Source organism: Podarcis muralis, chromosome 14 (genome assembly GCF_964188315.1).
Source record: "Podarcis muralis chromosome 14, rPodMur119.hap1.1, whole genome shotgun sequence".
Classification (NCBI taxonomy): domain Eukaryota; kingdom Metazoa; phylum Chordata; class Lepidosauria; order Squamata; family Lacertidae; genus Podarcis; species Podarcis muralis.
In genome coordinates, this window is record NC_135668.1 from 49,354,762 (window position 1) to 49,381,512 (window position 26,751).

A 26,751-nucleotide genomic window follows, 5' to 3' on the forward strand; every position below is an offset into this window, starting at 1 on the left:
GGAACGGCTGGGAATAGCCCAGTGGGCTGGGGCTTCACCTCAGCGGAATCATGCAAAAAACCAAAAGTCCATTTCCTTTTTTTAAAATATAAATTTATATTAGTTTTTTAACATACTATTTTCAACAGTGATTAAACCTACTTTTACATCTTATTCAATTTTTTTGACTTCCATCAGTCCTGTCTGAAAATTTTCCAGTCTAATCTCTTAGTTTGCATTTCTTATTTCCCTATTACATTTCAAACTCATAACCAATATCTCTATCATTTTCTACTTTGTAACACTTCGTATATTTCTCCTTACAAAACTTCTTGTAGTCCCACTAGCATAATTTGTTGATTACAGCTGCTCTTCAAATAATTCATATACTTCTTCCAATCTTCTGTAAATCTCTGGTCCTGCAGGCTTCGAATCCTTCCTGTCATTTTGTCCAATTCTGCATAGTCCATCAATTTCATCTGCCATTCTTATTTCATCGGAATTTCTTCTTGCTTCCATTTCTGGGCTAACAGCACTCTTGCCGCTGTTGTTGCATATAAGAACAGTTAGACATCTTGTCTATTAATGTCTTGGCCTATAATATAAAGTCCATTTCCAATGAAGATCCCCGATATGAGTTCCGTGAATCATCTGCATGCCCTTGATCTAAGCCAATATTGCTTCCTCTGATTGGTAGCAGCTGTTCCAGGGCTTTTCCCACTTCCAAGTACCTTGATTTTTGCAAACTATTTGCACTAGGGTTTCAAAATGTTGCTTTAGCGTCTTTGCACAGGAACTATCGCCGTTCCTGGAAACCCGAGGGGGGACCCCCTCCATCATTTTCTGTGTTCATGCCCCTCTTTCATTCACTGCCTCTTTCCATAAAGGGAACAAAATGAAGAATTGGTTGCAGGTTCGATCACTGCATGGGACAGCTGCATATTCCTGCATTGCAATGTGTTGGACTACGTGATCCACAGGGTTCCTTCCTTCTATGATTCCAAAGGGGTGGGAAATGATTAAAATAAAAAAAAGATAGCTTCTCTATCTGACAGTTACTTGTGTATCAAAATTTCAAAATATTTAGCATATACACTCCAAAAATATCTAGCTCTAAAAGCAGCTGGAATCCAGCTGGCTGAGAAGGCGGCAACTTGGTCCTCCCTCCCCGCTGCCCCCAAACTCATCTGCTGTTGTCTGTGGCTGTTTCAGGTGAAGCAAGAGCATCAGGCGCTCTCGCCAGGCAGCCTGGGGATGCTGGACCGCTCGCGCATGGCCCTGTGCGCCTTCGTCTTCCTCTGCCTCTCCTTCAACCCCCTCTCCTCCCTCTTGGCGGGCTCTCACTCGGCCAGCCCTTCGGATATCGATGGCTCCAGCCACTCCGGGCGCACCATTAAGAGCCAGAATGAGGCCGCAGGTGAGTGTGCGGCAGGGTCTTCGCCGGGGGTGAGGACCCGCAGGCCTGTGGGGCTTCTCTATCCAGCCTGCAGCCTCCTTTCCCCTACAGCGCCATATTTAGGCTTCCAAATCAGCCCTGTTGGAGCAAGCGCTCTCTGTTTGATGCCTGGATGTGGAGACCAAGAGTCCCTATTTTCCAGGAACAGTCCTTGGCTTTACAGAAGCCGTCCCGGTTTCTGATTTGATTCCAGAATGTCCCACTTTTCCTTAGGATGTCCCTATTTTCATGGGAGAAATGTTGGAGGGGACACCTCTGTTTTCTTCGGAGAAGCATTGGAGAGTATGAACTTTAGTGTGTGTGTGTGTGTGTGTGTGTGTGTGTGTGTGTGTGTGGCCACATTCACAGGAAATGCTTAGAGCGCTGCGATACCACTTCAAACAGCCATGGCTCCGCCCAAGGAATTTTGGGAGCTGTAGTTTGTTGAAGGTGCTGGGAGTTGTTAGGGGGGCCCCTATTCCCCTCACAGAGCTACAATTCCCAGAGTTCTCTGTTGTGAGGAAGAGAGACGGATTCCTAAACCCCAGTGCCTCGTGTCTTCATCCACAGACACCCCTATCGCCTGGTTCCAGTGGCTTCTCCCCACCTTGGTTTTCTGGCTGATCAACATTCTGGTTGTTTTGGGAGCCTTTGTCCGGCTGTTCATTTATGGCGAGCCCGTCACACGCCCACATTCAGAGGCTTCCATCCTTTTCTGGAGGCACCGCAAGCAGGCAGACCTCGACTTGGCGCGGGTGAGTGTGCGCATCTGTGATTTTCAGCGATTTTCATGGTTTTTAGCTTCCTGTGTTGTCTTGTCTAGCAAAGGTCCTACGACGGAACTTCCATGGGAGGCCCATTCTGTAAATAATAATAATAATAATAATAATAATAATAATAATAATAATAATAATAATAAATTTTATTTATATCCCGCCCTCCCCAGCCGAAGCTGGGCTCAGGGCGGCTAACAACAATCAAACAATCAAATAATCCAACATTCTAAGAACATTTCATTATAAAAATTAATTAAAATCAAATTAATGGCAACTGTTAAGCAAAATTCTGTGCAGTGTTGGTTGTGGTAGGGTTGTGGCACTGGGGACACAGGTTCAAGTAATCTGGGGCGTTGGCCAGACTTGCTGTTGATGCTTGTTCAGCTTAGTTTTCTTAGGTCACAGGTTTCCCAAACTTGGGTCTCCTGCTGTGGTTGGACTACGATTCCCATCATCCCAGATCACTGGTCCTGCTTGCAAAGGATGATGGGAGTTGGAGCCCAGGTTCGGGAAACCCTGCTTTAGGTCATAGGTCTTGAAGTGGTGGGTCGCGAGGCTATACCAGGCGGGTTGCGGCAATGTTGTTGCTGCCATGATGCGTTGTAGCTAAGGCTGACCAAGTCTGGCCTCGGATCGGGGCTGGATTAAGACCTTTAGAGACCCTAAGCAATTATATATATGGGGGTACCAAAATATTTTATCTAATTCAAAATATAAACACTAATAAACAGTAAAATAAAATTGTATTTTTTGAAATGAAATGAAACCTACAGTAAGATGGAAAATCATGTTTGTTTTTGTATACTTCCACTTTATTTATCTTTTTCTAATTGCAAAGTCCTCGATCAGATCCTCAAAACTAATCCTACATGACACATCTGCTTCTATACAGTGGTGCCTCGCAAGACGAAAAACTCGCTAGACGAAAGGGTTTTCCGTTTTTTGAGTCATTCCGCAAGACGAATTTCCCTATGGGTTTGCTTCGCAAGACGAAACGTCTTGCGAGTTCTTGTGAGTTTGTTTCCTTTTTCTTAAAGCCGCTAAGCTGTTAATAGCCGCTAAGCCGCTAATAGCCGTGCTTCGCAAGACAAAAAAACCGCAAGATGAAGAGACTCGCGGAATGGATTAATTTCGTCTTGCGAGGCACCACTGTACTTAGCACAGATAAGGCATCCAGCAGGGCCTTCAAGTCCCAAGTTCAGAGGCAGGGCAGGTTCATACATAGATGAGTCGGTTTCAGAAGTGAATTGGTCCAAAGTTGTTGATAAGAGAGACAGGTGCACCTCAACAGGGAAGGGCAGTCCATAAACTGGGAGCCACTGCTAAGAAGACCCTGTCTCAGGCAGCACACTGAGTTGCTCACCCTGGGGCCTTCTAGCTGCAAAGCAGCTGCTCCACCATGTCCTTATAGCCTCTTTGTGCTCCATCTTTTACAAGGCTTGTCCATTCTCTTCCTCATTTCCTCTTCAGGGAGATTTTGCTCAGGCCTCCCAGAACTTATGGACGGCGTTGAAAGCCCTCGGCCGCCCACTCCCGACCTCCAACCTCGACCTGACCTGCAGCCTTTTATGGAACTTGATCCGTCACGTCCTTCAGCGGCTCTGGGTGGGGCGTTGGCTGGCGGGAAGGGCTGGCGGCTTCTTCCGCGACCGGGAGCTCAAGGCTGACGTGCAGAAAAGCGCCTGCGACGCAGCCCTGGTGTACCACAAACTGCATCAGCTGCACATGACAGGTAGGCTTCGAGCAGAGGTCTTCTACCCTTTTGGGTCCACGGCTCCTTGGCTTAAAGTTCCAGGCATGGCCAAACAATTCCCATCATCCCAGACCACTGGTCCTGTTAGACAGGGATGATGGGAGTTGAAGTCCCAAAACAGCTGGAGGGCCAAGTCTGGCCATACAGAGGTACCTCGGGTTAAGTACTTAATTCGTTCTGGAGGTCTGTTCTTAACCTGAAACTGTTCTTAACCTGAAGCACCACTTTAGCTAATGGGGCTTCCTGCTGCCGCCACACCGCCAGAGCACGATTTCTGTTCTCATCCTGAAGCAAAGTTCTTAACCAGAGGTAATATTTCTGGGTTAGTGGAGTCTGTAACCTGAAGCGTATTTAACCTGAAGTGTATGTAACCTGAGGTACCACTGTACTTGGTTTAAACCAGGGGTCAGCAACCTTTTTCAGCCTTGGGCCGGTCCACCATCCCTCAGACCATGTGGTGGGCCGGACTATTTTGCGGGGGGAAATGAACAAATTCCTATGCCCCACCAATAACCCCGAGATGCATTTTAAATAAAAGGACACATTCTACTCATGTAAAAACACGCTGATTCCTGGACCGGCCACGGGCCAGATTGAGAAGGCGATTGGGCTGGATCTGGCCCCCGGGCCTTAGGTTGCCTACCCCTGGTAAACTATGACATCTTTGACTAAGGGTTTCGCCTCCTCCTCTTCCCACAGGGAAGCATGTGGCCGGTCACCTCTCAGCAATCAACATGGCGCTGAGTGCCGTGAACCTGGCCGAGTGCGCAGGCAACACCATCTCCGTGGCGACGCTGGCCGAGGTCTACGTGGCAGCGGCGCTGCGTGTGAAGACCAGTCTCCATCGCTGTTGTCACTTCCTGGCGGTAAGGCCGTGAGATGTGGTGTGCAGGATATTACCTCAGCTCTTCCATTTGGGCTAAGCACACCATCAGGTGTAGGGAACTTTGGGCTCTCCAGATGTCGCCGAGCCACAGCTCCCATCATGGCTGCCCATTGACCCTGCTTTCTGAGGGTGAGGGGAATTGCAGTCCAACAGCACCTGGAGGGCCAAATTGTTGTTGTTGTTGTTATTGCTATTTTTCTAGAAAAGAAAAAAAAACTTACTGCATTCTCTTTGAATGGCAATGGTGCTAATCTGAGAGGTGCCAGAATTCAGTTCAAGCAAGTTCCAGCTGAAAAAAGCCCCATTATTATTATTATTATTATTATTATTATTATTATTATTATTATTAATTTTATTTATAGTCCTTCATTGCAAGGTATCAGGGCGGTCCGCAGAATAAAATACAAGATAAAAACACAAGCAAATAATAAAAACCAAAACAACAGACACATTTAAAAGGCTGTAGAATATTAATCAGCCAGAGGCCTGGTTGATGAGGAAGGTTTTCGCCTGGCTACTAAAAATATATAATGAAGGCACCCGGCGAACCTCCTTAGGGAGAGCATTCCACAAACAGGGAGCCCCTGCAGAAAAGGCCTGTTCTCTTGTGTTGTCGCTATCCCGACTTCTCACAGAGGAGGCACATGAAGAAGGGCCTCAAAATATTGATTGATTGAATTTACTTGGATGCCACTTTTCCACAACTAGCTGTGCCCAAAGCAGCGTATAGCAAATATCCAAAATATGTTATTGTTTTGTTCTTTTCGCAAACCACTTTGAGGGTTGTTGGGGTTTTTTACAGTGAAGTGGCATATACATTTTATAGGTGAATTTGTTTTTTATATAAAAAAAATAAGGCTTGCAATTAGCCGCTGGCCACCTTGCAAGTGGTAAGCACAGAATGCTGGGGTCACCCCCAGGGCTTCCCTGACTGGCTTTCCTTTCCCTTTTGTGGCGCAGCGCTTCTTCCTCAGCAGCGCCCGGCAGGTGCTGCTGTCCCACAATGGGACTGTCCCGCCTGCCCTCCAGTGGCTCTGCCATCCTGTGGGTCACCGTTTCTTCGTGGACGGAGACTGGGCCGTGAAGAGCTGCCCTCGGGAGAGCATCTACAGCTCCACCAGTAATCCAGGTATGGAGAGGTCGGCTGGTGTGACGCGAGAGGGCGGAGCCCTGGACTTGGGGAGCGGCAGGGAAACCTGGGTTCAAATCCCTGCTTTGCTGAGAAGCTGACGGGCGACTTTCCCTCAGCCTAACCTTCCTCACAAGGTTGTTGTGAGGATCAAATGGGCAGCAGCCCATGACAGACAGGAATCATGGAATCATAGTGTGGCCATCTAGTCCAATCCCCTGCAATGCAGGAATCTCAGCTATGCCCAATGACCCACCTGCAGTATAAATTTGAAGCAGTGCCATTTAATCAGCCAAGGTTTCCTGCAAAGAATCATGGGAGTTGTAGTTTCTTAAGGGTGCTGAGAGTTAGGAGGTCCCTATTCCTCTTGCAGAACTACAACTCCCAGAGTTACCTATAAGGAAGACAGATTGATTGTTTAGCCAGAATTGTAGTTCTGATCGATAGTAATCCATCTGCTTCAAAATCTGTCTCTGGTTCCTTCCAGATGGACTCCCCAGCTCCATCAGCCCTTAACCATTGGCTGTGCTTCCTGGCCCTGATGGGAGTTGTAGTCCAGCAACTTCCAGAGGGCGCCATGTTGGCCAAGGGCTTCATGGGAAAGGGTGGTCCTCCAATCTATTCGTTTCCCCCATTGGACCAAGAGGGTATTTCATGGTGTGTTGTCAGGTGGTTGGCTGGCATCCCTCTGTCTCGGGAGACGATGGAGGAGTTTGCCTTTGTGAATGAAGTCAAGCTGTTGGAGAGTCACAGCGCCTGCTGCGGCTGTAGAGACCGATACGGGAGAGACATGTTTTGTTGCAGCTGAGGCAGATGAAGGCTGTCGACCCCATCAGAAAAGGGTGTTCTTTCTCTCTCCCCTTCGCAGCGGACCCCCTGGCTCAAGTGACCCAGCTGTTCCGTGAGCATTTGCTGGAGAAAGCCCTTTCCTGTGTCTCTAGGCTGGAGAGTGAGGCGCCTGCCAGCCACGATGAGGGGTAAGAGAGGACCGGATTTCGGGTCTTGAAGCCCCTGTACATGTTGCTCTCTCTTGCCTTGGCTCCAACCAGTTCTGGTACCCCCCAAATTTATAGATGCTGAGTGAGAACATTCAAATGCTGCGTTTAGTAATAATAATAATAATTTATTATTTATACCCCGCCCATCCGGCTGGGTTTCACCAGCCACTCTGGGAAGCTTCCAACAGAACGCTAAAATACAATAACCTATTAAACATTAAAAGCTTCCCTAAACAGGGCTGCCTTCAGATGTCTTCTAAAAGTTTTCTCTCTCTTTGACATCTGGTGGGAGGGCGTTCCACAGGGCGGGTGCCACTACTGAGAAGGCCCTCTGCCTGGTTCCCTGTAACTTGGCTTCTCGCAGTGAGGGAACCGCCAGAAGGCCTTCGGCACTGGACCTCAGTGTCTGGGCAGAACGATGGAGGTGGAGACGCTCCTTCAGGTATACTGGACCGAGGCCGTTCGTACTGATTCTCCTTGTTGCAGATTTGGCCGAAGCCCCCTTCAAACTGCCCTGGAGAGGGGATTCCCACCCATGTCACTTTCTCCCAGATTATCCCTTCCTATCCCCTTGGAACGCAGGGAGCTGCCTTATTCTGAATCGGCCCACCAGACCACCCAGTATTTGCCCGCACTGACTGGCAGCAGCTTTGAAGGGTTTCGGTCTTTTCCCAGCCCAATCCCAGAGATACCAGCCATTGAACCAAGAACCTTTCCTGCCCTGAGCCACAGCCCTTTCCTAAAGACAGCTGCACCCATAATTTCCCGCTGAGTTGTAGGGCATGCCAACAGGTTTTATAATCCCCACCGAGAAACGATAGGTGAGGTCTGCAACACTCCTCATCCCAGCTGTGATTCCCAGCATACTGCCTCCAACAGGGGAGGGAGAACATAGTTCTTGTGGCTTGTAGAGCCTTATCTTCCACTAAGCAGATGTCTAGTGGGATCCTGCCTTCTTCCTGCCATTTGCAGCTGGTTTCCCAAGGTGACCGTGGGTTATTTTTCCCCCTTGGGGAAGGGGGCTGTGGGTGCTTGCAGATGTGTGGGTGGAAGAGACATTGATAGAGAATATCTGGGGAGTTCAGTTTTGCAACACAGTGCTGGAAGGGTTTGTTGTTGATTGGGGAAACCCCAGAACTGGGTGGTGGGTTTGGGGTGCTGCTGATTTCAAATGGAATTGGTATTTGCAGAAAATGTCAAGGGGAACTTAGTTTTCTTCTGCCCCTGGGACAATGCTGCATCGTGATGCAAAAGCTTCTTGCAGGCAAAATGTGCAAGGAAAGATCCCACCTTCTTCCTAAATTATGCAGGCCCCAGACTCTAAAGGAATATTTAGGGCCGAATTCTACTGGACACACCATTCACACAGTCAGGACTTGTGTGAATGGGTTTCTGGAGGAAATGGGAGACACTTGTCTGGTCTAAGGTCCAAACTGGATTGAGATGGCGCCTTGGAGAGGGTCTGGTCCCAATCTTTGGTGGTTGGGCAAGCTTTCAGTTTAATGCCTCTCTTTTTTTAAAAAAAAAAAGTCATTCAATCGCATTAATTGTTTTGTGTCTCGCCTTGGGCTCCTGGAAGCCCTGGATTGGGGTACTGGGGAGGGGACTTCCTTTTGGCTGCCCCCTCCCCAACTAGAAGCCCAAACCTGCTTAAATTGCTGGAAACCGGAGCTCTGGCACCAGCCTTCATACCAAAACTCATCCTGGTTTCCTCTGTTTGGCTGCAGGGAATTTTCCGACGCTCTGGAGTACCTGCATTTCCTCAACAGCTGTGCAGATGCCGTTCCCAGCCCAACGCCGTCCCTCAGCACCAGTCTGGATGCTGCCACAGGTGGAGAGCAACAAGCCAAGAGTTTCCCTAGACAGGATGGGTCTGGAGGGGAACTGGAGACTTGTGGGACAGGGAGGAGAAGGAAACCAGAGGTTTATGCAGTTAAATAGAGGCTGGAGGACACTTTTGCTGTTGACAGGGATATGGTCTTTCTGTGCAAATCAGGGCATTTTGCAGCGGGCGATTTGCATCAGAACATTTCCTGATTTCCTAGGGCACGCGGGTGGCGCTGTGGGTTAAACCATGGAGCCTAGGACTTGCCGATCAGAAAGCCGGCGGTTCGAATCCCCGCAACGGGGTGAGCTCCCGTTGCTCGGTCCCTGCTCCTGCCAACCTAGCAGTTCGAAAGCACCTCAAAGTGGATGAATAGGTACCGCTCCGGCGGGAAGGTAAATGCCGTTTCCGTGCGCTGCTCTGGTTCGCCAGAAGTGGCTTAGTCATGCTGGCCACATGACCCGGAAGCTGTACGCCGGCTCCCTTGGCCAGTAAAGCGTGATGAGCACCGCAACCCCAGAGTCAGCCACGACTGGACCTAATGGTCAGGGGTCCCTTTACCTTTAGGGCACAGGTGGGCAGCATCTCCCAGAGCAAGGGCTGCTCTTCCTTCCTGGGGCTGCATGCAGGTGGTGGGCGGGGCCAGAGGCTAAAGTGGGCGGAGCAATGAAGGCATTTTATTTATTTTTTGCAGCAGGCTTGTTTCTACACACACACACACACACACACACACACACACTTAGCGCCTCTCTCTGTACATCTGGGCAATCAAGAGGCAGGATCAAAGGCCACATTCCAGCTGGGCAAAAAAGTGTGGGGTGTGAATGGGGCCAGCAATGGGTGTGTCCTGGGGACAGGGCTGTGGGCCAGATGGTGAGACCTGCAGGTTGACAGAACCTGTGGGGCTGGAGGTTTCCAATGCTGCTCCAGAGAGTGATCTAATTTAGTGTGCATATTCTAGTTAAGTATTCAGTAAGCAAAGCTTGCAAAAGTAAGGTAGGTAAAGGATAAGGGGACCCCTGACCTTTAGGTCCAGTCGTGGCCGACTCTGGGGTTGCGGTGCTCATCTCGCTTTACTGGCCGAGGGAGCCGGCGTACAGCTTCCAGGTCATATGGCCAGCATGACTAAGCCACTTCTGGCGAACCAGAGCACCACACAGAAACGCCGTTTACCTTTCCGCTGGAGTGGTACCTATTTATCTACTTGCACTTTGATGTGCTTTCAAACTGCTAGGTTGGCAGGAGCTGGGACTGAGCAACGGGAGCTCACTTCGTTGTGGGGATTCGAACCGCCGACCTTCTGATCGGCAAGTCCTAGGCTCTGTGGTTTAACCCACAGCGCCACCCACATCCCTGCTTGCAAAAGTGCCCCACTTTAATCCCCCCCCCCCAATTCACCAGAAGAGAAATATTTGGCCAGGGCAGAAATAAAACACACTGAATGTGGTTTAAGGCTTCATTCATACCATACATTGAAAGTACTGTGGTACTGCTTTAAACAGTCATTGCACCCCTGCAAAGAATCCTGGGAGATGTAGTTTGCTAAAAATGCTGAGAGATGCTAGGAGGACCCCCTCTTTCCCATCTGAGAGCTACGATTCTCAGGATGGCTTAATCCTTCTTCCCAGGGAGTTGGGAACCGTAGCTCTGGGAGGAAAATAGGGACCTCCTATTCAGCACCCTTAACGAACTACAACTCCCAGGATTCTTTTTTAAAGTGCAATTGTAGCGTTTTAAATGCATGGTGCGGACGTGGCCTCAAAGTTACACCACGCCGAATCTTTGTTGGGAGTTCAAGCCACGCAGCAAAGGAGAATTGGGTCGCCTGATCCCATGGACTTGTCAGGTGATTGGCAGCTGGGTATCTCCGCCTCTCCAGTCCAAGGGGTTGGAGGGAAAGCTAAGGATCTGGCCCTCTGAGCCCACACCCACACCTTGCCATAAGAGGTTCAGTGTTTTTGGCAGGATCTGCCTGACGCCATGTCCCTCTCCCTCCTCTAGGCACCGATCCCATTGCCCACTGGTGGGCATCTGTGGTTGCCATGGCGATCCACGGGCTGCAAGGGGATGACGAGGCTGTGGAGCGCCTGTACCCGCTGGTGGAATCGATGCCAAGGGCCCTCCAGGCCTCTGAGTAAGTGGGGTGCAGAAAAATATTAACGTGCTGTTGTTGTTTATATCCTACCTTTTTCTCCGTGGAGCTTAGGGTGGCTCTGAGGTCTCCCTGTCCCCATTTTGTCCTAACAGCAACCCCTCTGAGGTAGTTCCCCTATGAGAGAGAGAGGGAGACCAGGTCAACATCATAAAATCATAGAAAGAGTTGCAAGGGACACCTGAGGGTCATCTAGTCCAACCCGCTGCAATGCAGGAATCTCGACTATAGCATCCATGACAGATGGCCATCCAAGCTCTGCTTAAAAACCTTCAGGGAAGTCCACCACCTCCCAAGGGAGACCGTTCCCCTGTCAAACAGCTCTTACTGTTAGAAAGTTCATCCTGATGTTTAGTCGGAATCTCCTTCCTTGGAACTTGAATCCATTGGTTAAGGTCCTACCCTCCGGAGCAGGAGAAAACTAGCTTGCTCCCTATTCCATGTGACAGCCGTTTAGATATTTGAAGATGGCTCTCATATTTCCTCTAAGTCTCCTCTTTTCTAGGCTAAACATACCCAACTCCCTCAACCGTAAGGCTTCGTTTCCAGACCCTTGGTCATCTTGGTTGCCCTCCTCTGCACCCGTTCCAACTTGTCAACATCCTCCTTAAATTGTGGCTGAGTGGGGATTTGAACCCTGGTCTCCCAGGCCCCAGCCTGACACCCGAACCACTATGCCAGACTGGCCAAAGACAGCAAAATCCTGTAAGGAGTGTGATGGCAGCCAGGCTGCTCAGCGACATCGGCAGGGGGCTGAGGGTCATCTCCTCCTAAAACAAATGAAGAAGAATCAAAATTGTGCAGAGCTGGGTTTTGCAACCCTCTGACACGCCTCCGTTGGCTATAGAGAACCTCCAAGTTCAGGGGAAGTCTACCTCTGAGTCCCGGTTGCTGCTCTGACGTTCTTAAGCTCCGTCTTGGAGCTTGCTCAGCTAACTTCTCTCATTCCGGTCATTTTCAGGATGCATTGTTCCACAGTCATAGGGGCTAGGAACTTGAATTTGAGCAAACAAACCCTGAGCTTTTTAAAATTTATTTAAAGGAAACAGGATTCTGTGGCCAAAGGCAGACCTTGCAGCTTTCCCAGAGCTCTTCAGCCCACACAGAACTCTGCTGATATGGGGGGCGGGCGGTTTCCCCCCCCCCTCACTTGAAATGATAGGTTGGCAAGTCATCCTGCTTCTCCTTTCTTCGCTGCAGGAATCCTCTTCCTCGCGCGGCGCTGCATACCTTCAAGGCTGCGCGGGTGCTGATGGGAAAGCTCGACTGCAGCCTGGGCCAGTGCGACAGAGCCGGCGACTACTTGCGAGACAGCTTGGCGGGGAACACGCCCCCCAGTGCCATTGACAGAGTGAGTTGCGGTGGGGGCGGGGCCTGGAGGTCTGGGCGGGGCCAGGCGGGAGGCCGGAGTGGTGCTTAAAGGGGTGGGTGGAGCTAATTTGTACTTACTTGTCCCCTGGAGGCGGAGCCTGTTGCTGTACAGGGGAGGGGGGTAACGGCCCAGATCCGGAGGCTGAGATTCTGAATGAGGCTTTGGCGCAAGGCTAGGGGGTGGTGTTTAGTTTGCCTGGAGCAGGCACCCCCAAACTCAGCCCTCCAGATGTTTTGGGACTACAATTCCTATCATCCCTGACCACTGGTCCTGTTAGCTAGGGATGATGGGAGTTGTAGTCCCATCTGGAGGGTTGAGTTCGGGGATGCCTGGCCCTGGAGCTTCCGATTCGTCCTGGAGCTAAAGTGCTCAAATGGAGCCTCAAGTTGTGTCCGCAGCTCTTGGCTGGTTGCCCAGGAAAGTGTAAAGACAAGGAAAAGTTTCTTACAGTCCTTTTTTATTTCAGTCTTTACAGAGAGAGGCTATAGAACCCAGCCTCTTGGATAACGGCATTGTCCCAAGTGAATCTCTACCCCTCGTCTCTCCCACTTCCTCATTCGTCATCATCACCACCTCCTCTATGGGTGCTGCTATGTGCCCTCTGTCTTTGAGCTGTTTGCTCTCCTACTTTTAAGGCTCTCTGGGTTCTGGGAGACGGAGGCTCTAGGATGCTTTCTCTCTCTCTCTCCAAACATCCTGGTCTCGTTGTTTCTGAGGACAACCTTTCCCCACCTCTGGCGGCTGTGGAAACCGGGAGGCTGTGCAGAGGCGGGGGTGGTGTGGTGTGGGTGGGCGTTGTGGTGGTGTCGGGGGTGCATTGTATTTGCATTGCATGTGCAGCCAAAGTGTGCAATGCCCCTCCAGTGCAGCCCTGAGGCCGCTTCTCCCGGCGGAGGGTCGTGGCAGCAGCCCAGGGCTTGTGAGAAGAGGCAGGAGCGAGAGGTTGATCGGGGAAGACCTTGGGCTGAGTGGAGGAACCAGCTGGGGAACCCCCAAGGGAAGATGGCTCAGAGCCCGGGGAGGGGTGATGGGACTTCAATGAGTGGTCAGAAGGAAAAGACTGGGAAGAGGAGGTGTCAGAAGCTGAAGAGGGAACAGGGCTTAGTGAGCGGGGAGAGTCTGTGGCAGAGAGCAGTCCAGACTCAGAGGCAGAAGCTGAAGGAGGAGAGGAGAAAGACCAAGAGGCAGAGATGAGTCAGGCTGCTGAATGAGTCCTCCCGCTGCAACAAGCTCCCCTCCCCACTTGTCTCCCAGAACCAGAAGAGGCATGAAAAGGGCAGAAGAGAAATTAGGGTCATGCAGGCACAGTCTCAGATTGCTTGGAGAAAACCCTGGAGAGGAGGGGACTTAGGCAGCTGTGGGGAGGCAGAGCTCTTCAGTCTCAGCAACTGCTTCACAGGGGCAAGACCTACCAGAGATGAGTTGCTCTGCTTGTGAGGCCTGACACTTCTGCACAAGTCGTGTTTTTGCTAATAAAGAATCAACTCCAACTTGCACAGTGTGATTTACTGTGGCTCGCTCCTGTCGTCAGCCTAACACCCGCCACCCACCAACTATCAACCCTTATTGTCTCTCAGTGACTCTTCTTCTTTGGCGATCCCTCGTAGCCGAGTAAGATTGTCTTCCATAAACATGGTTTTAACGATGAGTCGGTAAGTGACTGTGGAGGCCGATTCCGGATCCACACATCCTTCCACAGTGGAGACATACGTTTCCAGGTGGGAGTTGATCATGGTGTGGATTTGCCAAGTGTGCCTTCCTCTTAGCATGTTTCTCCTTTGCGTCCTGAGTTTGAGTGTCTTCAAAGCCTGTATTAGCTGTGGCCGGCAAAATTCTTGCAAGGATCTTAGCAAATCGTCTCCTATCAATATCTGAGGTGACCCTTCCTGAATCCCAAAATGGTTTTCAGCTTTCTAGGGGGACAATGGACATGATTTTCACCGCTCAACAGCTTTCAGAAAAACGCAGGGAGCAAATCCAACCCCTGTATACGGCATTTATTGATTTGACTAAGGCTTTCGACACTGTAAATCGCAATGCCCTGTGGACTGTCCTTCTGAAAATTGGCTGCCCAGATAAATTTGTGAATATCATTCGGCTCCTCCATGATAATACGACAGCAACAATTGCAGATAACGACGACTCTCAAAGTGAACCATTCACAGTGGGATCAGGTGTGAAACAGGGTTGTGTTATTGCCCCAACTCTATTCATTATTTTCATTGCCATGAAATTGAAAAATCTACATAAGACATTCAAAAACCAACAAGCCTGCTATCCCAGCTATCCCAGCCCGGTTAGCCCCCTAAAAACTCTGATACCCCATTTTTAAATACAATATACTCACATAGAGACTCCTTACACTGCGTTTAAAACCAAAATTGCATTTGGATAGAAACTGTTTCTCAGGCGGCTAGTCCTAGTCTTTATAACCCTGTACCTTCTTCCAGAAGGCAGAAGCTGAAAGAGATCATTTCCGGGGTGCGCACTATCCTGCACTATCTCTGCAGCTTTCTTATGACACCTGGAAGCATAGATTTGATCCAAGGTGGGAAGAGCGCACCCAGTTATTCTCTCTGCAGTCTTTATAACCCTGGACAGCATTGTTTTTTCCCTGACCGTGCAGCTCCCAAACCACACACACAGACCATAAGTTAATACACTCTCAATGGTACAATGGTAAAATGCCATCAACAGGTCCTTTGAGAGATTGTTTTTCTGCAGGATTCTCAGAAAATATAACCTCTGCTTCCATTGAACAGATGGAAAGCTCTTTAATCCAGGATGCTGGACTAGGTGGGCCATTGGCCTGATCCAGGAGCGCTCTTCTCACTTTCTTGCGTTCTCTCTCTTTCTCAGGCTGTGCAGTTCCTCTTGTGTGACCTCCTGCTCATCACTCGCACCAGGCTCTGGCAGCAGCAGATGCAAGCAGGGCAGCCGCATGGCGCTCCCTACCAGGCCTCCACCCTTGAGCTCCGTGGCTTCCAACAGGATCTCAGCAGCCTCCGGCGCCTGGCGCAAGCGGACAAGGCTGCCATGCACAGGGTGAGTGTGGCGCTGGGCTTCTCTGCTCCTGTAAGCTCCTCATTGGCTCTGCAATGTGGCCGTCACTGTCGAGAGCGCTGGATTTTAGTCACCCTATGAAGCTGTCTCACGCCGACTCAGAGACTTCTCCAGTCTGTTTATTTTATTTGTCCCATAAGAAGAATAGAATAGAATAGAATTTATTATTTATACCCCGCCCATCTGGCTGGGTTTCCCCAGCCACTCTGGGTGGCTTCCAACAGAGTATTAAAATACAGTTGTCTGTTAAACATTAAAAGCTTCCCTAAACAGGGCTGCCTTCAGATGTCTGCTAACAGTCTGGTAGTTGTTCTTCTTTTTGACATCTGGTGGGAGGGTGTTCCACAGGGCGGGCGCCACTACCGAGAAGGCCCTCTGTCTGGTTCCCTGTAACTTGGCTTCTCACAGTGAGGGAACCGCCAGAAGGCCCTTGGAGCTGGACCTCAGTGTCTGGGCAGAACGATGGGGGTGGAGACGCTCCTTCAGGTCTACTGGATTGAGGCTGTTTAGGGCTTTAAAGGTCAGCAGCAACACTTTGAATTGTGCTCGGAAACGTACTGGGAGCCAATGTAGGTCTTTCAAGGCTGGTGTTATGTGGTCTCGGCGGCTGCCACCAGCTACCAGTCTAGCTGCTGCATTCTGGATTATTTGTAGTTTTCAAGTCACCTTCAAAGGTAGCCCCACGTAGAGCGCACTGCAGTAGTCCAAGCGGGAGATAACTAGAGCATGCACCACTCTGGCAAGACAGTCCGTGGGCAGGGAGGGTCTCAGCCTGCGTACCAAATTTATATATGGCTTGATTGCTGTTGTTTTTTATTTTAAAAAAACCTTCAAAGGGGTTTACCGGAAAGATAATACCATGAAATCAACAATAATTTAAAGCTTTCGTAAAATTAACGTAGCAATGGACTAGAAAGTGGTCAGAACTCTCATCCACTTTCTAAGCATCCGAATAGACTTGTCTGTGCAAGAATTGGAGATTACACTTGAAGGCACCTGGTTGCTATCAATAGGCAGGGATTTCCAAAGTGGAGGTGCTGCCACACTAAAATATCGAGTTCTTACAAATGTCGAATGGGTATTATGTGGCACCTTTAACTGTGCCAATTTCACTGATCAGTTGGTCGAGAGGGCATATCTTGTAATCAAACTGGTCCCAGGCTGTTAAGGGCTTGACATGTGGAATTTGCAGCCCTCTGCATGTTGTGAGGCTCTGAGGCCACCCCTGCATCATATACCATGTTAAAAGTCGAGGGTCCCCCCCCCCGAATCCTGGGGGCTGTAGTTTGTTAAGGGTGCTAAGTTTCAAACTTTTGCTGAAATCCTCACAGGTGCAGGGTCTGTGTCATCCTTGCCTTCCTTTTGATGGCCAAGGGGTGTTTGTTGTGAGCATCCCTTCTTTCATTCTGCAACTCATCTCGCTGGTGGTCTGTGCTCTGCAGCCTCCCTGGGTGCCCAGCCATCAATTAAACCAGATCAGGAAGTGCAGGCAACTGGGGAGGCTGCAAAGTGCCGGAGAAATCTTTCCTGTAAAGAAAAGCACACATGCGTGTGAGAGTTGGCTGCCTTGCCACGGGGAAGTCTGCTCGAAAGCCTTCAGCCACCAGAATTCTGGCGGATTTCTAAATAAGTGCTCTGAGAACGAGGCAGGGAACCTGAAACCTCTTTTGCAGAGGACAGAAACTTTAGAGACCCTGGGAGAGAGATCTCGACACAGCGCTGGTTTTCGTGGCGGTTCTGGTGGGAGGCAGCGGTGGGTGGTGCTGGGGGGAGTGTGGTGGTTCCTGACTCTCTGGCCTGCCCCCAAAGGTGTTCCTCCATGAGGCGACGGCCCGGCTGATGGCCCGAGCCAGCCCCACCCGGACCCACCAGCTGCTGGACCGCAGCCTGCGCAGGAGAGTTGCCTCGAGCATCAAAGGAGGTGAGTGACAGGGGTGTGGGCTTGGTCCATGCGTGAACCACCGTAAGCTGCCTTACTCCGAATCAGACCCACTGGTCCATCCAGCTCAGTACTGCCTCCACTGATCGGCAGTGACTCTTTGCGGAGATTCCAGCCCCACCTGGAGATGTCTTTGGGGATTGAACCTTCTGCATTCAAGACAGGTGTTCTGCAACTGAGCTGCGGGTGATTTCATAGAATCATAGAGTGGGGCTCAAACCCACGACCCTCCGATTAAGAGTCTCATGCTCTGCCAAGTGAGCTATGTTTTGCTCCTCACACCTGAATGCCTCTTCCGCCTTGGGGCTCCTCTCTGGACCACCTGTAGGAAGGCAGAGAGATGGGGTCTAGCTGAGTACATGCCCCATTTGCCCTAAGGGGCCAGTCTCCAACGCAACACTCCATCCCAATCACAACACCTGTAGGGAGGGATAGTTGAAAGGGTAAAGGTAAAGGGACCCCTGACCATTAGGTCCAGTCGTGGCTGACTCTGGGGTTGCGGCACTCATCTCGCTTTATTGGCCGAGGGAGCCGGCGTACAGCTTCCGGGTCATGTGGCCAGCATGACTAAGCCGCTTATGGCGAACCAGAGCAGCGCACGGAAACGCCGTTTACTGTCCCTCTGGAGCGGTACCTATTTATCTACTTGCACTTTGACGTGCTTTCGAACTGCTAGGTTGGCAGGAGCAGGGACCGAGCAACGGGAGCTCACCCCGTCGCGGGGATTCGAACCGCCAACCTTCTGATCGGCAAGTCCTAGGCTCTGTGGTTTAACCGACAGCAGCACCCGCGTCCCTAGTTGAAAGGGTAGAGCTCAGCATTAGGAGTGAAAATAAGCTGTGGGTCTCTGAATTGGTCCTGGTGCCAGACAGTGATGCAGCCTTACTAATCCATTCATTGCATTTACATCCCCACCCCATTCCTGCCCCCCCCCCAGGTGTCTTACATGGTTCTTCCCCTCCTATTTAATCCCCCAGACCACCCAGTGAGGTAGGTTAGGTTGAGAGAGGTGGTGACCGGCTCCCAAGGTCCCCCGGTGAGCTTCATGGCCGTGTGGGGGATTCGAACCCTGGACTCTCCCCAACATGCTAACCATTGCACCACGCTGCCTTCAGGGGGGGAATGGCCAGTGCTGGATTTACATATAAGCTAAACAATTTAGCTTTTAAATTTAAAAAAAATTAAAGAAAAAAAAAATGGATGTACGTTTCCAAAATATAAGATGAAAAACAAATAAAACAAAACCTACATACAGTTAGAGCTTAATTATTTCACTATTAATATACTACTTCTTAATTGTATTTCACTGTTAATATACTTCTTAATTGTATTTCAGTCCAACGATTACTTTGATCAAATACATATTTTGTTATGTGGAAATGGCTTGAGATGCCTATTAGGTTCATAAATGACCTTATAGCATATATGCAACACAAAAAACAGCGACAATTTGTTGTTGACAAAGGACAGCTGGCCATAGAAAGGGCCCCATTACCTTCAGTAGCTTAGGGCCTCATCAAACCTAAATCCGGCCCTGGGGGTGGCCTGTCCTTTCGTGCAGGGCCACTTCTTGCTTCCGTGCCCCATCCCGCTGAGCTTCCGACATTGTTTTCCTTTCCAGCCAGCGACCACGAGAGCCAGCCGACGGCGCGAGAGCAAGCCGAGGCCCTCCTCCTCGCCTGCTCTTACCTGCCCCCCGCCTTCCTTCTGGGTCCCAGTCAGAGGATGGGCATGTTGGCGGAGGCGGCCCGATCCCTGGAGAAGCTGGGGGACAAAAGGACACTTCACGAGTGCCAGCAGATGATCATCCGGCTCGGAAGCGGGTCCACTGTCACCTCCAGCTAGAGAGAGGGGGCACCGAGGAGGACTTGTGGGGAGGAGGAAGAGGGCAGAGAGGGAAGGGCGACCCCTCTAAGCACATGGCGCGTGTTTTCTCCTGGACTCTGGCAGGCGAGACAAAGGATCTGGCGTGTTCTACAGAAGCCGGGCTATCCCCCCTCTTTCTCTCTCTCTAGGTAATCATTACTCTGCAGGGCTACTCTCTCATCTCCCCTAAGTTCTGTGGGGGGAGCCCCTCTCCTTGTGGCTGTGTGTGCTGAGCAGACCTATGTGACTTGGGGGGTGGGGAGCGCAAGCAAGCAAGTGGTGTTTTCTGAGAAGGTGACGGGATGAGGCACCTCCGGGCTGCATGCTTATCCTGCTATCGAAATGGGGGAGAAGGGAGATTGATCGCTGGCTGCGTTGAGGCAGCGTTGGAAAAACCGGACGTCCTTGACAGCGCTGGTTTTTCGACTGGTGGGCTAGCAAGTCCAGCGTGGGTTGCAACAGGAGCAGCGCCACCATGCAAATAAATGAGGAAAGGTTAGGAATTGGGTCCCTAAATGCATGCTTGGGTCAGAAGTATGTCCCTGGGTCTGAAAAGGCTGGAGATAACCTGCTTTTTAGAGCCATTCTGGTTGGGATGCAAGTGCATTTTGTTCAGTTTCTTGCAACTAGATTCTGCATTTTGAGACACACACACACACACCCTTGCAAATGCACACATGGCTTGTGGTGGTTCATTGCACTTCCATTGTAGCACCCCTTATGGGGGGGCTGGCGGCTTTGCAATTGCCCGGTTTCCCATTGGCTGGCCTCTGTTCTTCTCTCTTGTCTCCACCTCCCCAGATAGTCTCCCCTACTTCCTGCCAGCAGCCCATGACAAGGCAAAGGGGACCCCTGGTGGCAAACCACCAGCACTGCAGGATGCCCCTCCATCTCTCTGGCCAGATGTGAGCAGCTTAGATGTGAGCTCCATTTCTCCAGAGCCGTGCTCCTCCTCCGTCCTCTGAGGGCAGATGGGGACTCCTGTCAAGGGGCAGAGTGCTATGGGTCTGGGATTTTCTGGAGGTGGGCCATGGGTTTCCCCGAGGCAACCCTCCCCTTGGATATTCACGTGGTGGAACTGTCTCCAGGAGAAACTTTGTGCTTCAGTTACAGAAGAAAGTTCTCCTCCTCTCCACCCTTTGTAGTGGCTCCCTGTGAATGATTTGGCTATATTTTGGTGGGCTGGGAATTGTGGATTTCTGGCTTGGGTGTTCTGGACCCCCATGCTAGCATGCGGTCACTGTCTTGTTACCACACCGCAGGGCGTGTGTGCAGGGATTTCTAAGAAAGCTTTGCCACATGTATATTCCACCCACTCCTTTTCTGGCAGGCTTTCCCCAAAGTAGAATTCACACGCAAACACATGTCCACTGCCCTAATTCTTGGAGCTGCTGGCTGTGGGCACTTCATCGGTTGAATTTCTGCCTGCCGATCAGCTGTTAAAAGGCACCGGAGTCCTGCTAGAAAAGGCGGCCAGGCCATTTAAGAAAAAGCAGACTATTCTCTCTGGGGTTTTTTTATTTAGCTTTACAAGTGTACAGGAAAGGTAATGATGAAAGGTCAGAGGGGCAAGCTGCTTCATTTTCTATCCCTCCAAATGGATTTTTGGTCCTAACAGCAAGCACCCCCAGTGTTGGTTCCATCAGGCTGTCTGGGTTAAGGATGTTGTTGCTATGGAGAAATTTCCTCTTGCGGGGCGCAGGTGTGATGGGAGAGGCAGGAAGGTCCGGCCTAATCATGGTGGGAATATGAACTGTGCCCTCTTCAGGGCTTCTGTTGCAGGAGCATTTCAGGTGTGTTTCTGTGTGTGAGAGAGATATTAGCGCACCCCACCCCTCCTCAATCTGCATCGCTCAGCCACGCCTCTTCCATTTAAAAGTTATTTTCATAGCGTGAGGTTTTTTTGTACAGATGATAAAATAAAAGACCTACTTATTTATACCTCTTTTGTCTGTGACACTTTATTGAAGGAGTGGGAAAGGAATAGAGTATGCTTGAGCGGGGCTCAGCAGGTCACGGAGAGGAGTGGGAAAGAGACCACCTGCCATTTGAGACCACATAAAGGTAAAGGTAAAGGTACCCCTGCCCGTACGGGCCAGTCTTGACAGACTCTAGGGTTGTGCGCCCGTCTCACTCAAGAGGCCGGGGGCCAGTGCTGTCCGAAGACACTTCCGGGTCACGTGGCCAGCGTGACATCGCTGCTCTGGCGAGCCAGAGCCGCACACGGAAATGCCGTTTACCTTCCTGCTAGTAAGCGATCCCTATTTATCTACTTCCACCCGGGGGTGCTTTCGAACTGCTAGGTTGGCAGGCGCTGGGACCGAGCAGCGGGAGCGCACCCCGCCGCGGGGATTCGAACCGCCGACCTTTCGATCGGCAAGCCCTAGGCGCTGAGGCTTTTACCCACAGCGCCACCCGCGTCCCACATACATGAGACCCACATGCCTCCGTTCAAATCCATGGGTGGACCAAAGACAAGTTTGCCAATGGCGGTTCGTTACGGTGGTTTGTATGAAGTCTCCAGGTTCAGAGAGGCAGTGCTCTAGTGAAGACCCAGGTCTGCAGGAGCACCAGTGGTCTTGCTTTGACGCCTTACCTGAAAGCTTCTGGCTGGCCACTGAATGCAAGACTGAAAAGAGGATGCGAGACTGGATGCAGCTTCTGTTTGATCGAGAAAGGCTATGCGTGGCCAAAGCAACTTTGTGCTCTCCAAACAGGCAAACCTTCTTTTCTTATAAAGACCCCTATTTGCACTCACTTCACACTAGATTGTGCAAATTGACTCCCATAAAAGGGTTGGAATGTTGATACATCATCTGTAATGACCTAATAGTCTGTGCAAACATTCCTTTGGTAGTATAGTTGTTGAGTAGCGTCTGTGTTTAAACCAAGGGTGTGGAGCTTCTGGTCTTCCAGTTCCTGTGGACTGCGACTCCCATCAGCCCCAGACAGCATGAACCCAAGGTCAGGGGCGATGGGGGTTGTAGTCCAACAACTAGGAGGCAACAGGTTCCGCATCCCTTAGTTAAAACAGTGGATGTGATCACTGTTGCATGGGCGTCTTCTCCTTCCTCCAAGCAGAGATGCTGGTCAGGTCCCTTGGCGGTCAATTATTCGGGTACCAGTGGGAACCATGCATATAGCATCGTTCTTCCTCTGGCGGGTTTCTGTATATGTTCATGCACACCCTCACATGTCCGCGCACAGGCTGCCTCTCTCGTTCCCATCCTGACCTTGAAATCTGCACTGCAGTCCTCGTACCTGTTACGCTGCTGCTGTTTCAAATCTTCCTCTGCCTGGAAAGAGACACTTTCCTCCGATCAATGGCTTCCCATCGTGGGTCTCAGGTGTGGGGGTTTTGTAGGGGAGCCTAGTACGCTACCTCGGACTGAGTGATGCCTGAATTGATTGGATTGGCAGGCGATTGGCTCAAGCTTATTGGGCACCTACTGAATTGGGTGATTAGAGCAACTGGTTAATCTATCCTTACTCCCTCAATGGATGGGGGTGGCAGAAAAATAGTTTACTAGGGGACTCTGCAAACATCCAAAACAATTATTGAATCTTTATTGATGTTTTTGAATGCAATGACCTGATTTTTTCTCTCTCTTTTTTTTAACTCTTAAGGAAAATAAACTTCTTTTAGAAACAGCTTGTTACACACAATCTTCAGTGTGAAGCAATATACTAAATAAGAACACTAGTTTTAACATTTACAGTCTTTCATATATATTATATATATGTATATGTATACATATATATACACTATAGAATGAGGCAATATATAATACACACGATTCGCCATTTTACAGTCATTATGTACAGGATGCTATTCAAAGACAGCCAAGATCGTCGGGGTCACGATGCCGTGTGGTGAGGGGTGGCGGGGCATGGGGTGGGGTGGACAGGGATTTTCCCAGCCTGCCCTCATAAGGTGTGCTTCTGAAACAGGCCAGCCAAACCTTGCGGGGCAAGCTGTGAGCGTAGCAATGGCGATGGCAGAGAGCGCAGGGTACCATGAAACAGACAGGTTACAAGCGTGAATCTGCGTGGTCTCTCTTAATAGGGCAAAGGAACCCAACAGGATGCTGTTATTGATCCCACTGGAAGGGTAGACAGGAGAGCTTCATGGGAGCAGAGAGGGCCCAGATGTGCTCCTCTTCCTGGACTGGGCAACACCAATATGGAATTTCGAAACATAGCAACACATTCACGGTCCTTGCGCATATTCTGTACCTGTTAATTTCTGGGTCCTGTTAATAAGCAGGGAGATGGTACAGCCGTTCCACAGGCGACTGCAACCAGAATACTGAACCAACGCTCCCCTCCCTCCAGGCTGACTTTCCACCCTGAAGCTGTGTGGTTGGGTGTTCTGATTTCATAGCTAAGCAGAAAGAGTCCTCTAAGATCCCTTCTGTTCAGGGGACACCCTCAAAAGCAGGAGTAACTAATGTGGGAACTCTCCGTAAGTTGCTGGACTTTCAATTCCCACCAACCCCAGTCAGGGATGATGGAAGTTGCAGTTAGCATCATTTGGAAGGCGCCCTATTGGCTACGCTTGCATGTATGCACAGGGGAAAAACCGGGCAGGTGCAACCACAGCTCAGCTTCTGTGCAAAGGAAGTAAGTGCTCAAACTTACGCTAAAGCCTCTCTCCCATCCTCCCCCACTGCCTTTTTAGGCATTGCTGTCCACATTTCTGGTCTCTCATCAAAGTCCTGGACCAAAGATGTGGGAAGCTGCCCTGTGGACATCGTTGAAAGTGCTGTTCAAAGGACAAGTGAGAACCTGCTTATGGGATGGAACAAAATGATGATGTGTGTTGGTGTGCAAGCCCATTGACGGAAGGCCTTGGACTGGGCCCAGCTGCAAAGAGGAGGTCTGTGGCACTTGGTTGAGCCCGTCTGGCAGGGTGGGACCAAGGCAAGAGGCCATCTGCAAGGAAGATGGTGCCACCTCAAGTGAGCGACACCCTTGCTTCCCAAGAGACTTATCTTATGCTACATGAGTTTTCACAGCCCTCTGCAAACCATGGCTCTGACCTAACCCTTATCCTCAGGCGTGTGGAGGGGTGGCTTACTGGTCCTTTGGCGGTGGCTCAAACCATGGTTCTGGTGGCACACGGTGAGGTCCAGAGAGAGCTGCTTCCCCTATAGGCATACTGACTGCCACAGGCATGCCAGACTCCCTTTAGCAGGAGCTTGGGTGAAATGGGGGTGTATGGTGGAAGCTTTCCCCTCTCCCCACTTCACCAGGAAAAGCTTCAGCTGCTAAAAAGGAGGCGAGGCAGTTCTGGGTTGGAATCATTTAACAGGTTTGGGGAGGCAGCAACAGGGTCCCTTCTGAGTAGGGTGCAGTGCGTAGCTCCCCATCCGGGTCAGGCGCTGAAGGGAAATGCCTGGGGCCTGAGCCGAGCCAGGATCTGCTCAAATTCTGGACACGCCTGCCACAAACTCCAATGGAAGGTGATCTGCATTGGCATGGCAAAAGCACCAGGAGGGAGGAGTGTGCCCAACCTTCTCTGTATGTGCCCTGTTCCCGGAAACCACCCAGAGGAACAGAGAAATATTCCCATCCCAAAGAAGCGTCAATGTGCGTTTGGGAGTCGGTGAAACCCAGCAGGGAATCTGCTTGGAAAGTGTGGCGAAACCCCTTCGCAGGCCGGCAGAGGCGTGCGAAACTCTCCCTCCCGCCCCAATCGAACTTCGCTAGTGTTCCGCGAAACTCGTTCCCCCTTTCCTTTTAAATCCCGCAGAGCCTGCAAGCTGCCTCGCGAGTTTCGCTGCTGGTGAATGGCGGGGACGAATCCCAATCGAACTGAGCTACTTTTCTCCAAGACGACCTTCCTGGGTGCCTGAGCCGCCTTTTCGCGCTGGGCAGGAGGGCCGAGACGGGGGTCGGACCCAGATGGGGACTTCAAATGGGGTCGAAGGGAGGGAGGAAGGGGCGGCGAGGGGAGGACGGGGGACAAAAGCCAAACGAAGGAGCAAACGAACCAAAGCAACGCGGCATTGTTTCAAAAAACATCGGGGCGCTTCTTTTTACAAGCTGATCACAGATATATACAAACACGCACACGCACACGCACACACACCATGAGGTTTGAAGGCAAAATTAGATCAGATCAGAAAAAAGAGACGGAGGAGGGCGAGGCGGGCTCGGAGAGTCCGGCGTCTGGGGGAGAAAGGCAAGGCGACCTGTCGGGATGCTTCGCAGGAGCCTTTCTCCCCGGCTGGCCTCCCCCCTCGCCCGCACCTTTCCCGTGCGGAGAAAGTCTGGAAAGGTGAACTCGGACCGGTGCTGTTGGGATTTCAGATTTCCGATGAAATCTGGCCGAAGGATTGCAAGTTCCAAAGGGTGGTGCGCAGGTAAAGCCTCGAGATTCACTGCGAGGAGGAGAAACGCAAAAGGGAGGGGGGGGGGTGGAGGGAAAAAAAGAAAAAGAAAAAGAAACCCACCCCCTAACAAACTCCAGGCCAGGTTTTGTCAGTAGCCGTGTCCCAGGTGGAAGATGTTAGCTTATCAGTATTGGTTACAGCTCCTAAGTAGGGGAACCGGGGGAGGCGGGGAAGGAGGAATGAAAACGTGGAGCCGGAGTTCCTCTTCTCTCCTGAACCGGCTCTGGGTTGCTTTCAAGAGAAGGGCGGGAGGTGGAGCGAGGATCAGAACCGGCAAGTGGGTTTTGGTTTCGGTGCCAACCTGGAGAGGCTCTTGGAAAATGCCAGAGGAGGAGGAGATCGGGAACCGGAGCCGAGGTCCTGCGTCGTCGTCGTCCCCCCAGGCTGAACGCCGGGAGATGCTTAGGAGTTGGGCTGGAGTTCTGTGCCTTTCGGGGGTGGGGTGTCGGCTCGGTGAGAAACTGCAGGCACCTAAGCGAGCTGGCGCGAGGGGCTCTTCCGCGCGGCGGCCGGGGTGGGTCCCCATCCTAGAGTACTATTGCAAAGGAGGGCGGATGGGCTGGAGGGTCGGGCAACCGGGCCGAGATACATTCGCTTTGCCTCTCCCCTGCAGAGTTCATCTTGGCTGCAGCCGCTGCCCGAGGCTGGCGACTGGGTGGAGGCGACGGGTTTCCCTGCTCCGCATTACAACGGCTGCTTCTGCAAAAAAATAAAATAAAGCAAAATAAAAGAGAACGAAAGGTGGGTTTATCCTTTGCTCAGCTGGCCCCTTTCTGCACCTCCAAAGGCATAAATATAATATAATAAGCCCATATAAGCAACGCTTAACGCCCCCACCCGCACCAGGTCTCTCCCCCCCCCACCATAAATCCGGTCCGGGCTTTTGTGGCCGCCGATTGGCTGGCGGGCGGGGGCAGCCCGGTGGTCTTGACGCAGCCCGGGCTGGTGGCTGACAGCTAGAGGACTCCCTTGGTTCATTCATGGGGAATAATTCATGTTGCTAAGGCTCGCCGTGCGCCTCCCGCAGCCCCGGAGAAAATAAATAAATAAAAGCACAGCCCTTGACAGTCTGCAGAGATGTGTTTATGGCCCCCTCCCCTGACTTTCCTGCCTCCCTCCCTCCTTTCTTTCCTTTTTTTTAAAAGGAATCCAGTCTGGTGGTTTTTACGCATCGCGAGGG

General features: G+C 51.0%; 2 protein-coding genes and 1 long non-coding RNA gene across 4 annotated transcripts in view; 1 reads left to right on the forward strand and 2 right to left on the reverse strand.

The window, feature by feature from the left end:
* The window catches only part of SREBF1 (sterol regulatory element binding transcription factor 1), a 44,202-nt gene extending 23,088 nt beyond the window's left edge, over positions 1 to 21,114 (forward strand). For both annotated transcript variants that reach the window (XM_028705739.2, XM_028705740.2), the window contains exons 8-19: positions 1,192 to 1,396; positions 1,985 to 2,169; positions 3,661 to 3,922; positions 4,643 to 4,809; positions 5,790 to 5,958; positions 6,827 to 6,935; positions 8,684 to 8,787; positions 10,783 to 10,915; positions 12,134 to 12,284; positions 15,165 to 15,350; positions 17,178 to 17,289; positions 18,929 to 21,114. In XM_028705739.2, the coding sequence (XP_028561572.2) occupies positions 1,192 to 1,396; positions 1,985 to 2,169; positions 3,661 to 3,922; positions 4,643 to 4,809; positions 5,790 to 5,958; positions 6,827 to 6,935; positions 8,684 to 8,787; positions 10,783 to 10,915; positions 12,134 to 12,284; positions 15,165 to 15,350; positions 17,178 to 17,289; positions 18,929 to 19,152 (2,007 nt within the window). In that variant the 3' untranslated portion in view covers positions 19,153 to 21,114. The remainder of the gene's footprint in view (positions 1 to 1,191; positions 1,397 to 1,984; positions 2,170 to 3,660; positions 3,923 to 4,642; positions 4,810 to 5,789; positions 5,959 to 6,826; positions 6,936 to 8,683; positions 8,788 to 10,782; positions 10,916 to 12,133; positions 12,285 to 15,164; positions 15,351 to 17,177; positions 17,290 to 18,928) is intronic.
* LOC114584159 (uncharacterized) lies at positions 16,165 to 18,933 on the reverse strand. Its single transcript, XR_003703637.2, has 2 exons — positions 18,803 to 18,933; positions 16,165 to 16,895 (listed from the first exon to the last, which is right to left on the reverse strand). It is a non-coding gene; the product is annotated as an uncharacterized LOC114584159 (long non-coding RNA).
* A 4,052-nt stretch (positions 21,115 to 25,166) lies between the features above and the next one.
* RAI1 (retinoic acid induced 1) overlaps positions 25,167 to 26,751 on the reverse strand; it is a 212,955-nt gene continuing 211,370 nt past the window's right edge. The window contains exon 6 of the mRNA XM_077918681.1: positions 25,167 to 26,270. Within this exon, the coding sequence (XP_077774807.1) occupies positions 26,256 to 26,270 (15 nt within the window). The 3' untranslated portion in view covers positions 25,167 to 26,255. The remainder of the gene's footprint in view (positions 26,271 to 26,751) is intronic.